General features: G+C 42.3%; 2 protein-coding genes across 2 annotated transcripts in view; both read right to left on the reverse strand.

Moving 5' to 3' along the window:
* Positions 1-14,708, reverse strand: part of RFESD (Rieske Fe-S domain containing) — a 278,054-nt gene that overhangs the window by 220,339 nt on the left and 43,007 nt on the right. The window lies entirely within an intron of this gene.
* The window catches only part of ARSK (arylsulfatase family member K), a 145,465-nt gene that overhangs the window by 114,435 nt on the left and 16,322 nt on the right, over positions 1-14,708 (reverse strand). Inside the window, exons 2-4 of the mRNA XM_077462371.1 lie at positions 8,367-8,496; positions 4,067-4,226; positions 484-766 (exon numbers count right to left, since the gene is read on the reverse strand). Coding sequence (XP_077318497.1) covers positions 484-766; positions 4,067-4,226; positions 8,367-8,496 — 573 coding nt within the window. The remainder of the gene's footprint in view (positions 1-483; positions 767-4,066; positions 4,227-8,366; positions 8,497-14,708) is intronic.

The raw sequence follows: 14,708 nt of genomic DNA on the forward strand, positions 1-14,708 counted from the left end.
GGGTATACTCTGGACGTGTGGATGTGGACAAGCCTCAGTGTGTCTCTTCTAAATGTAAGGTACAGAGTGGGTCTACATTGTCAAGGGGACCCAAGAGTTAACTGGAGAACAGTTATGGTGCAATTGTACAAGGTGCACGTTCATCTCTAAAAGCAGAGGCCCACCTTAAGCATTCCCCCACGGCAGACTTTTCCTAGTCCTAAGACATTGATAAAAACATCACAGAACAAAGGTACCCCATGTGTAATACAGTGATCCTATCCCAAGTGCCTAACAAAGCCCAGAAGAACCCCCCCTGGGGGTAGTCCTGTCATGTGATCCAGACTTGCCACCCAATAAGTTCATGGGAAAATGTGGAGGAAAGGTCCATCTTCAGCCTTACCCTGCCTACATGCAGGCAAACTAGCCCCTCTAATTCTCCAATATGTTTTATGTCAGTTACAAAAGTGGAAACAACAGCAAAACAGACACAACATACTTTACCTTCTGAAGCCAGTAAAGGGACGTTAAAAATGTTGATGAGCCATAATTTTCACCCATGTCTTCTGAAGGATAAGGGTGTGGCAAATTTAAACCCAAATACAGAAAAAAAGGTTCTGAAGAGGTCTTTGCTTGTTTTTTTATCCAGTCAACAGCCAGATCTGCATTCTTCCAGTCCTCCTCTCTAATGCGAATCTGAGTCCTGTTTGTAGTGAGATTGGCCATGGGTCTACCTTCCTGTCTGAGCAAGAATGGCACATCTCTTGTCCAGGCTTCCACTCGGTTACTGTAACCAAAACACAATGTGATAAATGTGTACTGTCCTAGTAAGATACAGGGAATTGTTAAAGAAGAACTCTGCTGGGAACTGCTTATAGGCTCTATGTCCATACACCTTCAAGCCTTCAGCTGATATAGATTGGCAGTCGATTGTGGGATTATGAAGGTATAGAAAAGGGCTGAAATTTAATGTCAAAAGCACCTGTCTATTTGGTTTAGTGAATTCCACTTATAAATAAATAGAACTATGTTCTCATTGGTCTTGGGTGTACTGCTCTGTTTTTTTCATAAATTATTATTTAGAGTACATCGCTCTAGAAATGTCTCTGTTTATCTGAAATACACAGTAATTGCCTGCCTACACAATTGAATTGTGTTCCATCAGGTACAGCAAATGTGAATTATTCTCTCTGTACAGCGAGATAGTAGATTACGGAAAATGCTTCAGCACTCACAGACATTGGAGAATTAATAGGTTTTTCCATGATTAATCTATATATACACAAGTGCCCAAGGCAAAAAAACCTGAAAGCTGAATTCTTTATATTATAAGCACTTACAAGGAAGTTTTTGAACCTAAAGTTTGGCTTTAATGCATTTCTTGTGAACTCTAAAGCCTAAAGCTACAGAGGTGAATGAGGGTTTGGTTTAAAGTGCTTTAACTGCTAGTTCAGAAAATGCAATTTTGTTTAATGTACATAGTCTGGTCACAGGTTAATTTTAAAGAGCTTTCACATCAATTCCATACCTTTCCATTACATTTGTTGAATGCATTTTCAACAAGAAATATGTTAGTGTTTTTTTTAGTTTTTTTTTAGAATACGCCTTTTTGTTAAAGCGGAGTTCCACCCAAAAGTGGAATTTCCACTCATTTGTCTCTTCTCCCCCTCCAGTGCCACAACTGGCACCTTTCAGGAGGGAGGGGGGACAGAATACACAGGGCCGGGCTGGTAGGAGAGAGGAGCGGGGCCTCGAGCATGTGCAGTAGGGTTCCCGGCTTGAAGCTGTAAGGCTACACTGCCGGGTTCCCTTACCCGCAATGACAGCGGCAGCACTCGACAGCTCATGGAAACATTAGCTGCAGTGCCGACATCACTGGACTCCAGGACAGGTAAGTGTCCTATTGTTAAAAGCCAGCAGCTGCAGGATGTGTAGCTGCTGGCTTTTACATTTTTTTTTTGGGAGGAACTCCGCTTTAGAATAACAGTTATAGCTAAGGGTAATACATTTAACAGCTAACTACAATGGAAATCAAAGCAAGGCATAGTTTTCCAGTAAATGTATTTCCCACATCTATCTTTGTTATTTTGGCAAAGACTACTGTTCTGGATTTATTTGGCTAACATGGTACCTGTTTTTTTTGTTTTGTTTTTAAAGTGGGAGTGCACCTAAAAAAAAATTATTAAAAGCCAGCAGCTACAAATACTGCAGCTGCTGACTTTTAATAAATGGACACTTACCTTTCCTGGAGTCCAGCGATGTCGGCAGCAGAAGCCAATCAATTGCTTGGCTCTCGGCTGCTGCCGCCGCCATTCTCGGTGAGAGAATCAGGAAGTGTCCTAAATGATCCTGCTAGGAGACAGTGGGGGGAAGGGTGCGGGAGGGGTCGTGACTCCCCTGGGAGTCTATTCCTGGAAGTGGGTGCAGATACCTGTATTAAGCCTGATTCACACCTATGCATTTTTTGTGCTTTTTGCATTTTTCAAATTTGCTCTACAGAATGTGTTACATAGGAAACCATGTTAAATGGGCTGTAGTGCAATTCTGCAAAATGCAAAAAGCACTAAAAATGCATACAGTAGGTGTGAATCAAGCCTTATACAGGTATCTGCACCCCCCTCCCCCCCGAAAGGTGCCAATTGTGGCACTGGAGGGTGGAGGAATCAGATGAGCGGAAGTTCCACTTTTAGGTGGAACTCCGCTTTAAGTAACCAAGTTATGCTGTTGCTCGAAAACATTCTTAAAAAGTCAAATTTATATTTATTTAAGTATTTAAACTCATGCTTTTATGTCCAATGCATTGTTTTTGAAAAAACAAGTTTTGGGGATGTCTGGCTTATTGTTCTTTAATTAATTGGTGAGTCACTGACCCATACCAATCATGTGTGTAACAAATGGTCTAACCCAAGGGTGCCCAACCAGAGTGGCCCAGGAGCCACATGTGGTCTGTGGAGCCCTCTAATGTGGCCTGCAACCTCCTGCTTTGGTATGGCAAGTTGGCAAGCCCAGATCACGGGTTGCCGACCCACAATCCCAGAGCACCAGTGTTGTGAATTAAGCCAGCAAGCGGCTGTGGAGAAGAGCTGCATAAGCCAATGCTTCCTGTATAGCACCGGCTCCTGTCACAGGCAGAGTGATAACAAATGCACTCTGCCTGGGATAGCAACAGCCGGCGATACCTGAATGGAAGACTGTTTTTAAATGTAATTACTAAAATCACAGTGTATATATGGGCATATCTGTTCTGCAGTGATTACTAGGCTGCTTTCAAACTGATCCGCAGGTGCAGCGCAGAACACCCGTGGGTGACCTGCACTGAGACATAGACATAGACTGTTATTATCTGCATTTTTGGTGCACTTTCAGAAACTGCACCACACCTGCAGGATATATTAGAAGTCTATGACTAAGTGCAGCTAACACGCAGGAAATCCACAAGTGCACTGTCCTGCACCCGTCGTGTGGGTAAAAAGCAGCGCATCAGTGTTAAAGCAGCCTTAGGCCCCTTTCATACGATTGGTCCATCCCAATCAGACCCTCCATTTACCTCTATGAAGCGGCAGATGTAAACAGGCTTGTGTCTGTTTACACCCACCTACCTCCAATCCACTAAAAAATACAGAAGGGGATCCATCCCCTCCAGCTGGGCTGATCGCATGACCCATACAGTAGAGTGGGCTGTGTCCATGTCTGCTTTTCATATGCAGAGTGGACACAGACCTGACATCTGCCTGCTCTGCTTATTGTGGACCATAACTGGTGACCAAGTCGCTTAAGTGGCCCTTGCTCTTCAAAAGGTTGGCCACCCCTGGTCTAACCCTTTGCCTGGAGCAAAGGCAACACATTGGCGGTCCAATATTTTTCTGCCTGACAGATTCCTTTTAAAGTAAGAAAAGGGCGAGTTATACTGTATGATGCTGTAATGGCTGTAGGCAGTGGGAGGGTTTGAGAACTTATGTGCACACCACTGAACGCTAGAGCTCCAAAAATAAATAATATACAAACAGCGATTCAATAATCTGACACCTACACATACCCAAAACATCCACTGTGAGTAAACTATCACTGGGCAAACTCTCTAACTCACCTCAGTGAATGGGACCCACTTGTATAGTCTTGTTTGCCAAACTTTTGAGTGATATGCCCTTTTGCTTTTATCAGGTCCATCCAGGTTGGGTACCCTGGGTCAAGGCATTTGAAGTTATTCCAGGACTGTGTTAAGTGAGGAAACAGGCCACTCCACATTGCTAAGAGGAAGAACAATCATGAATGCTTTGTAAGAAACATTTATCCACATAATGACTGCTACAAAATATTAGAACAGTCCAATACTCAAAATAAATAGGACCAGGCAACCAGAATCTCCACAGTATAGCATAAGGATTACCATACAAATAGTAGTACATATGCATTCAAATTGTTGTTTCTTATTAATGCTCGACATCAGTATTAATATGATGTATAATATTAAGATAACATGTAGTGTTGTAGGTGTACTGCAATAGATAAGTTACCGAAACCCAATCCCTTTAAATACCTCAATACTGTTTGTCTTCTTAAAGTGCACATGTGCCCAGACTTTGGACATTAAGGTTGTATTTACACGGTCATGCCATGTCAGCTCACGCACGTTAATGCGCATTGTATTAAGGCAGCAAATTTAATTGGGCTGACTAACACACCAAAAAAACTGAAGGCAGAATTCTCAGCAGCAAAATGGACATTAGTATATTGTTGTGTGCTGAGCTGCAACACATATGCATTGAAAAGGTGTGCTGGGATGCCATTCAGAATGTATGCACTGACTTAAACCAAGGTTCATAACGCATCTTGACAATGCGAATGGGGTCTAAAGCAGTGGCAGCCCCCCTAATCCATGCAGTTGGCCCCTAATCTACATGCAAGGTGCGGGACACATTGATTCCAATGGGGCTTTTTTCTTTAGAAATGCATAATTAGAGCCGGATGCTCCAATTGGCTTCAAAAGGGGTGGGCACAGGGCACAGAGCACTGTGCCCAAGAGCCCACCCAGTTGTTTGACATTAGGGAATTAATATCCGCTAATGTCTTCCTGTTTCTCCTCCCAGAGAACCAGGAAGCGGGTCCTGAGTCCAGATTGGCCGGGAGGCCTAAGACCCAATTGCCCGCAAGTCCTAACTCCTGATTGGCCAGGAGGAGAAGTGACCGCTGGGACTCGGGTGGAGACCCAGGGGGGTGCAGCCACCTGGATGGGGTAAGTGCAGGGGCCTGTCGGGCGACGGGCAATCAATCAAGCAATGGGGGGAGCAGTGTTCGATCGACGGGGGGAGGGGTGGGGGGTTATGTGGTTGGCTGGCTGGGGGGGGGCATGGGCTGCCTCCCAAGAAAATTGAGCATCAGCCACCACTGGTCTAAATGTCAAAAAAGAGTTACTAATGCGCTACCAAAGCAGTATGTGCTAACTAATAAAGTGCTAACGTGTTAAAAGTGCAAAAGATGCTAAAGAATGATAAAGTGCAAAAGATAAATTGCTTAATGGAAATGAGAAGCAGCTAAACTTCTAAAGTGTTACCAACACCTTTGAAAATGTGTATAAAAAGTGAAATAAGGCTAATTATTAGCCAACAAAGCTGCGTAAAATACTAAACCAAGGTGTATCTCAAATATACCAATATTAAAGGGGGGTTTCCAGCCTTAAAATTTTTTTTAAAAGTCAGCAGCTACAAACACTGTAGCTGCTGACTTTTAATAAGGACACTTACCTGTCCAGGGCACACGCGATGACGGCCCCTCCAAGGCCGATACATCCCTTGTATCGTGTCCCGGTGCCGCTATCCTCACTAAGGGAAACAGGCAATGGAGACTTGCGGCTTCACTACCCATTTCCTACTGCGCATGCGCGAGTCGCCGCTGCACTTTGTGAATGGCCCTGTTGTGTTCTGGGACACACACATGTCCCAGAAGGCAATGGGGCCGCTTTCTGAAGAGGAGGAAGCGCTGCGGAATAGGAAGAGGCAGACTAGGAAGACTGCCTAGCAACAGGGGTTTCTGGTAAGTTAAAAAAAAATATTTTTTTTTCAAGAATATTAATGCTATTTTTAGTGTGACCCTCCACTTTAAAGTGCAGTAATGTTCCAATATTCAAGTGCAATATTAATGATAAAGTGCAATAATGTGCAATAATAATAAAATGCAGTCCAAAGGAATCTATTGATTCAAATTATTTCAAGGTAATAGTCAGTCCCCTTTTCCAGATAAGAAAATAGCGATCTTTATCTGGAAAAAGGGACTGACTATTACCTTGAAATATTTTGAATAATTAGATTCCTTTGGACTGCACTTTATTATTATTGCACATTATTGCGCTTTATCATTAATATTGCACTTGAATATTGGAACATTACCGCACTTTAATATTGGTATATTTCTATATTGTGTTATCATTTATGTTATGAGATAATTCTTGAATATTGACACACATGATCTGTATGTCCCTTGATGAGATTTATTTGAGATACAACTTGGTTTAGTATTTTGCATAGCTTTGTTGGCTAATAATTAATGCTACTTCACTTTTTATACACTGGTCTAAAGTATTTACATTCTCAGCCAGCAGTAAAAGAGCTTTAACCATTTGCCTACCAGGCACTAACACCCCCCTTCCTGCCCAAGCCGTTTTTCAGCATTCAGCGCTGTCGCAGTTTGAATGACAATTACGCGGTCATGCTACACTGTACCCAAACAATTTTCTTTTTTTTTTTTTTTTCCATGAATTTTTTTTATTATTTTCTTCACACAAATAGAGCTTTCTTTTGGTGATATTTAATCACTGCTGTTTTTTTTTAATTTTTTGGAAAAAAACTATTTTTTTTGCTTTTTTTTCTGTCAGTAAATTTTGTAACAAAGTAATTTTTCGCCTTCACTGATGTGCGCTGATGAGGCGGGACTGATAGGCTGAAGTGGTGGGCATTGATGAGGGGGCACTTATGGGCACTGATGAGGTGGCACTGATGAGGAGGCACTAATATGCCGCACTTATGGGCATTGATTTGTGGCACTGATGAGCACTGATAGGTGGCACTGATGGGCACTGTTAGGTGGAACTGATGGGCACTAATAGGTGGCACTGATAGGCAGCAGTGGCAGGCACTTGCAGCATTGGTGGGCACAGATAGGCGGTACAGATGGGCACTTATGGGCTTTGATGGGTGGCACTGATGGGCGACACTGATGGGCATTGATGGAAAGCAGTGAGGGGCAGCACTGATAGGCAGTACTGATTGCCAGCAATGATTGGCATGGCTAATGGGCACTGATTTGTGGCATTTGTGGGCAGTGGAGGGCAGCCCATAACAAGAGCTGCACCTCCCCGCCGTCATTTGACAGTGGGCAGGTGGCAGGCAGTTAACACCGCATCTTGGGCCTCTATAGCTGCTTTCCGTTTTATGCACATTGAGATGTGTTTTAATGCCATTCTTTGTGAAGCATTGGGTCCCTGGAAGGGTCAAAATATTACAAATTTCTTCTCTACTTTCAGTTGCATTGTGTTGCGTTTACATTGTATTAAAAAACAGACATGTGGCATTTTTACGTAATGCACATCTACACGGTATTTTGGCTATGTGCCTTTACAGTATTTAAAGGCACATAGAAAACAGCTATGTGTTTTCTATGTGCCTTTACAGTATATACTCCATGCTATAGGGCATGCAGGTGAAGAGTGGACACCAATGCACGACTTAAAGCAGTATTAAACTCAAAACCAAAAATGTAGCATATTGCAGCTCAACAATCCTTAGATGTGGTGACTGCATCCGTTTTCACTGGTAATCTAGCCAGTAACACATCTCCTATATTACAGTGCCTCACTCTGGATGAAGGAGTACAGGAGCACCTTCAGACAGCAACTTTGTCAGTCTGGGGAGAGGGGCATGTTAGATGTACTAGAAGATTTAAATACAATAACAAATTAAAGCCAAACTCCGGCTAATACTTTGTAAGCAGTTGCAGCAGTTTTTTGATGGGATAAGGTTTTACATTTAAAAAAAATGCTTATTATAAGCACCCCTGCTAAAGTTAAAGTGGAACTTTAACCAAAAGGGTACCCATTCCCACACCTAGGTGATCTGAGAAAAAGTTCATGTCCCCCCCTTCCCCCCGCTGTACAACAGCACTCAGACAGCACTCAGATTAGAAGAGGAAGGATAAACATTTAGAGATAATTAAGAGGAAGTTAAAACATAGCATAAGCCAAAAGCTTTTTTTGGATATGGTGTTCTCATTGACCTTTCCCACCACTAATCCAAGGGTAGTAAATCATTGAACAATCAATATCTGTTAATACAAAGAATTGTACTATTTTCTCTTTCATTAAAAATCTCTCCCTGAATCCCTCCTCAGTTTTATACCTGATCGAGATGGGCAGCAGATCGGAGCATTTGTATACGCGTTAAGAAACACAGCCCCATGATGTTTCATGAAGTTTAGATTTGGAAGAGACACCACCTGACTATCCAAGGTACTTGTCAGCCGCCCATCCTGTAATGAAATATTAATTTGGTAGTTATAAGGTTAGATTTTCTTGGCTGACTGACCTCTTTTATATCCAGGAACAAAAACTACAATAGTACTGTATAGTACAATATACAACTACAATAGTACTGTATGGTACAATATACTACAACTACAATAGTACTGTATAGTACAATATCCAACTACAATAGTACTGTATAGTACAATATACTACAACTACATTAGCACTGTATAGTACAATATACTAAAACTACAATAGTACTGTATAGTACAATATACTACAACTACAATAGTCCTGTATAGTACAATATACTACAACTACAATAGTACTGTATCATACAATATACTACAACTACAATAGTACTACTGAACATGCCAAGATATTTCTTAATATCGCTTTTATTGTGAAGTATAGTTGGACATAGATGGAACATATTTTAAAATAAACATTGGCTAAGGAAAGCCACAAAAAAGTTGTTGCCCATAATAGACCAAGCAATTTAACCTACCGTATATTGTTTATTAAGTACAAAAGTTATATACAAAATATAAAGTACAAAATATACCAAATTCTAGAAAATCCCCATATTAAAAATTACTACATTGTCATTAAAAACAAACCAGAGTCTGGACAACAGCTACACATATAAATCAACTATTTATTGACTGGAGTGGATTGAATGCAGCCATGGATTCCTGTCCTCAGCAGATCGTGGGTGTAATGCCACAGTCCTGCACACTGTCTGTGTAGCTGTTTGCCCATACCTCCGATGTGGGCAGGCAGTTACACACTGACAGGAAGCTCAGTGGACTGGAGTGATCCAGCATGTCCTGGTAGTTCATTAACCACTTTAGCACCGGAAGATTTGGCTCTTTTTGCAATATGGCACTTTGTCGCTTTAACTGACAATTGTGCGGTCATGCGACGCTGTACCCAAACAAAATTGACTTCCTTTTTTTTTTCACAAATAGAGCTTTCTTTTGGGTGGTATTTGATCATCTATCCGGTTTTTATTTTTTGCGTTATAAACAAAGAAATAACGACAATTTTGAAAAAAACACACAGGGGATTATTTACGAAAGGCACTACACTTTGCACTGCAAGTTCACTGCAATTGCACTTGAAAGTGCGCTTGGAAGTGCAGTCGCTTTAAATCTGAGGGGTAGATCTGAAATGAGGGGAGGCTCTGCTGATTTTATCATCCAATCATGTGTAAGCTAAAATGCTGTTTTTTATTTTCCTTGCATGTCTCCATCAGATCTACAGCAACTTCACTTCCAAGTGCACTTGTAGTGCAAAGCGAATTTGCCTTTAGTAAAAAAAAACAATATTTTGTTCTTTTTGCTATAATAAATATCCCCAATTCTTCCTAAAAAGTAAGCATGTTTTTTTTTTCTCAGTTTAGGCCGATATGTATTCTTCTACACATTTTTTGGTAAAAATAAATCGCAATAAGCGTATATTGATTGGTTTGCGCAAAAGTTATAGTGTCTACAAAATAGGGGATAGATTTATGGCAGTTTTATTATTACTTTTTTTTTTTTACTAGTAATGGCAGCGATCTGCTATTTTTATTGTGACTGCTACATTATGGCGGACACATGGGAGACTTTTGACACATTTTTGGGGCGATTGACAATTATACAGCGATCAGTGCTATAAAAATGCACTGATTACTGTATAAATGTCACTGGCAGGGAAGGGGTTAATACTAGGGGGCGATCAAGGGGTTAACCGTGTTCCCTGACTGTGTGTTCTAACTGCAGGAGGAGGGGACTTACTATAGGAGATGACAGATCATGGTTCCTAGCTATTAGGAACTCATGATCTGCATCTCCTCTCAGAACAGAACAGGGATTCATGTGTTTACACACACGTCCCTGTTCTGCCTCCCGTGCCCACGATCGCTCATGGCCGGCGGTCATCGCCACCACTGCTTACAAGCATCAACACCCCCAAGTGCAGCGGGCGCGTGCCCATGCGCCTGCTATCAAACTTAAAGGAGCATGTATATGTATAGTTACAACGGCTCAAGGGATCGTGCCGTATAATGACGGTGGCTGGTTGGCAAGTGGTTAAGAACTACAAGCTGACAGCTGCAAATACTGTCGGTAGTTTTCCCATTCACAATGAATAAATGACAAATGTGAATGTATGACACGGCCAGTCGCTGTGAAACCGGAGGATCAGGGGGAGGGGGTGCGGGGGCCAGTATATTTGTTATAATGTTGCATGTTACAAAAGTTCTTTGTAACAATAAGATAACTAGCTGGATACTACTAGGACACACATGGCTCTACTAAAGCAGGTTAATCATGCCTATCTTGTGTATAACCACATCAGTCACCTTTTCTGCAACCTGTAAATAGCACATATGTGCATTCTGCAACCTGTAAATCGCACATAACTGCATTCTCCAACCTGTAAATCGCACATATCTGCATTCTGCAACCTGTAAATCATACATATCTGCATTCTGCAACCTGAAAATCGCACATATTTGCATTCTGCAACCTGTAAATCCCACATATCTGTATTCTGAAACCTGTAAATCCCACATATCTGCATTCTTCAACCTGTAAATCCCACATATCTGCATTCTGAAACCTGTAAATTGCACATATCTGCATTCTGAAAACTGTAAATCGCATATATCTGCATTCAGTAAGTCGCACATAACTGTATTCTACAACCTGTAAATCGCACATAACTTCATTCTGTAACCTGTAAATTGCACATAACTTCATTCTGCAACCTGTAAATTGCACATATCTGCAACCTGTAAATCACTCATAAAGTTGACAACCGGGGGCAGGGGGGTTGCTGCCGCCGACCACCGAAAGTTTGATAAAGTTGATGGGGGGTGTGTGGATGCTGCCACCAAGCCCCAAAAAGTTATTAAGTGGGGGGGCGGGGGGGCGATTGGGTGCTGCCGCCGATGACTAAAAATGTGAAAACAAGTTGATAAGTGGAAGGGGTCTGCTACTGGCGACCACCAAAAATTATAAATAAGCGGGGGGGGGGGGGGGGGGGAGTTGCGCTTTCCATGATAGTTAGTAGTGGGTGGGTTTTCTGCTGCCGACCACCTAAAATGTATGTATTACATGTTTAAATAGAATTTATTTTTTATTTTTTAAACATTAGCCACTGCCACTGATAAAGAATTGCATATACACCTTGGTCCCTTTTAAATGTTAAAACCTGTTGTTAAGCGGGGGGGCTTGGGGCCGGATCTGCCGCCAACCACCTAAAACGAGACTTAAGTTGGGGGTGTGTTGCCGACCCCCGAACATGTAACAGCATTTCGATAACCGGGGGGGTGGCGGGGGTATGGGGGATGCCACCGACCGAACCTCCGAAAAAGTTGAGCGCGGGGGGAACCGCCAAACATGTTGAAGGAAGATGATGATACCGGGGGGGGGATGTCCTGCCACCGACCTGCTAAAGATCATCTTAAGACTGCTTTTCAGAGAGAAGGGGTTCTGCCGCCGAGCAGTGCCCACAGTGCCACATGTACAGGTAATTTAAGCCGCAATGGATCAATCCTAGTCAGTGGATCCCCTCCACTGACTAGGATTGATCCATTGCGGCTTAAATTTCATGTACATTTGGAGAGAGAGGTTTCCTGCCTAGAGGGTTCATCCCGATAATATATCCATGCACTTTTTGGTCCCATTAAACAGGGATCTAATGTTCCGGTAAGCGGCCAGAATAGCTATTGGTGGCGGCAATCCCTTGGTCTTCTTAGTTTTTCCCATTGGTGTTTGTCTCTACTCTGCACTGGAATTCTTATGAATTTATTTGCACTTGGAATTCATTGGGACTTTCCTATGGATTTATATTTACCGTATAATAATTTTTTATTATTAATTACTATTACTGACTATTGTATGCCCTGTATGAATTTATTTATTCACTAGATATTTATTTAATCACTAGATATTTTCAGTAATTTGTATTCACATTCACTTTGCTTAATTATGAATTTATCTTCCATTTATTTTTATTCAAATACATTTTTAGGTTGCATTCTCGTGGTAGAGCACCATTATTTTTATATCTCATTATTATTTTTATCAATGAAGCACGCATTTTTTTCACTCAATTAACATTATTTAGCGCAGCTCCTTATGGTATAGAACTCAATAAATTGTACCATAAAATTGTCCTGTAATAGGTTTATAAATGTTTGCCCTTTTAACTGTCCTAGCAGTGCCATTACTCCAGTCAATTTCCCGGTAGTTAAAATCCTCAATTATTATCAATGTCCCAGCCCTTGCAGCTCTTTCCATCTGTCCAAGGAGTCTCCACCTCCTCACTAACACTGGGAGGTCTATAGCAAACTCCAATGACAACTTTTGTAGTACGCACACCCATGTACAGTTCCACACATAATGCTTCAGACTCTTCACACTCTCTATCAACTAGGTCCTCTTTCACACTCGCTTTGAGATCACTTCTCACATAGAGACAGACACCACTACTCTTGCATTTTACCCTGTCTTTCCGAAAGAGAGCATAGCCAGGAATATTAATAGCCCAGTCATGAGAAGAATGAAGCCAAGATTCAGCAATACCAATTAGATCATAGTTCTCTTCCTGCACCAGAGCTTCCAACTCACCTACTTTGCTTGGCAGATATCAATAAAGTCATGCATTTATTTTAAGATCCTGTTGGATGCCAGCTTTTGTTTAGCTGTTGGATTGTCTCTGGGCTTGCAGGAGCTACAGCCAGAGCACCAACCTGTCATTCCAGCAAGATTAAGAGCCTATGGTTTAGTGAGGTGAGTTTATTATTGTAGAAAATAAAGTAGCCAGCAGGTGTCAGAGAGAGTTTTGTGTGGAACAGGACACAGTGGTGAGTGCGTGGTGCATTAGGAGTGCTGTGCCTGTGGCCGTGACTCACGCACATATGTCATCATGGCTCGCCCATTCAACCAGCCACAGCCCTCAAACTCAGAATGAAGACTGGGTGAAGATGGAAGCCCTGTCAGCAGTGACAGAGTGCCGCTGGAGGGCTTACCATGACAAGCCGCAGCAGTGTGAACCAATCCTTAAGGTAAGTCTATCATAATGTGCTAGTATATGATGCATACTAGCACATTATGACATTGCCTTGCAGGAGAAAAGCTATTTTTTTTTTGTAGACACTTTACTACTGCTTTAAATTATATCCATATTCTCCAAATATATAAACATTCCTCCTCAAGATGTCCACCATCTCCACCATCTCAAGAAAGGCCATATTTGTAGCCTTAAATTGTTGCCTCCGGCAATGGGACATTTCGGCCTCTGGGCTTTCCTCCTCCTCGTTACTCCAATCACACACCTGCTGTGTCTCTGCCATGTCGCTCCTACTGCACGCCGAAGAGAAGGGGCGGGGAATAGACTAGAAAAAAAGTCAGGGGCAGGCGAAGCAGGCGACGCATGCACAGTGTATATAAAGTAACACGCGCGTGTCCTACGTATGTTCGATGTGCTGAGGAAGGAGGACGAACATTCTAACGTAGGTAAGGTAAAATCTTAACTTTGGTACATCAGTGGCCTATACTGCTTTAAGATTGAGGCCTATATTGGGATAAGATTATGAGAGTTTAGGCCGACATTAGTGTTTTTGTCTTGTGTATTGTCTTACAGAAAATATGAATCACTTTAAGGACCCAGAATTTATGGCCAGTTTCATTGACAGGGAGATGAGGAATTTGCGGAAAGTGAAACACAGCTTATATTATAATAAACAAGCTAGGAGGTCAACGCTGGAAAAACTTCTGGAATTTGTGAAGACTCGGGTCCCCGATGCAACCATTGTGTTCTTGGAAAAGAAAATTGGGATCTTGAAGAACATGTATAAGAAGGAGCATAATAAGATCCAGAAATCACTCCGATCAGGAGCATCAGCAGCGCAAGTGTTTGTCCCCAGGCTGTGGTACTTAACCCCCCCGGTGGTAATTGGGATCTGGCTCAGGGGGAGGGGGGGTTTACACCAAAAGCGGTAACCCCGGGCCATACTTAGGACCGCATCGCTGTATGCAGGAGGAGGTTTACTTACCTTCTCCCTTGGATCCAGCGATGTCCCCGCGCTGTACGAGCGGCTCGTCCTCTGCTCGATTCATCGATCTCCATTCCCTGCGAGCGTTGCGACGCAGGGGGGCGGAGAATGGCACCAAATTCAAAAAGTAAAACACACAGTATACATGCAGTATAATGTAATCTGTAA

This window comes from Lithobates pipiens, unplaced genomic scaffold (genome assembly GCF_037356315.1).
Source record: "Lithobates pipiens isolate NorthernLeopardFrog02 unplaced genomic scaffold, aLitPip1_a1.2 Scaffold_3, whole genome shotgun sequence".
In the NCBI taxonomy this organism is placed as follows: domain Eukaryota; kingdom Metazoa; phylum Chordata; class Amphibia; order Anura; family Ranidae; genus Lithobates; species Lithobates pipiens.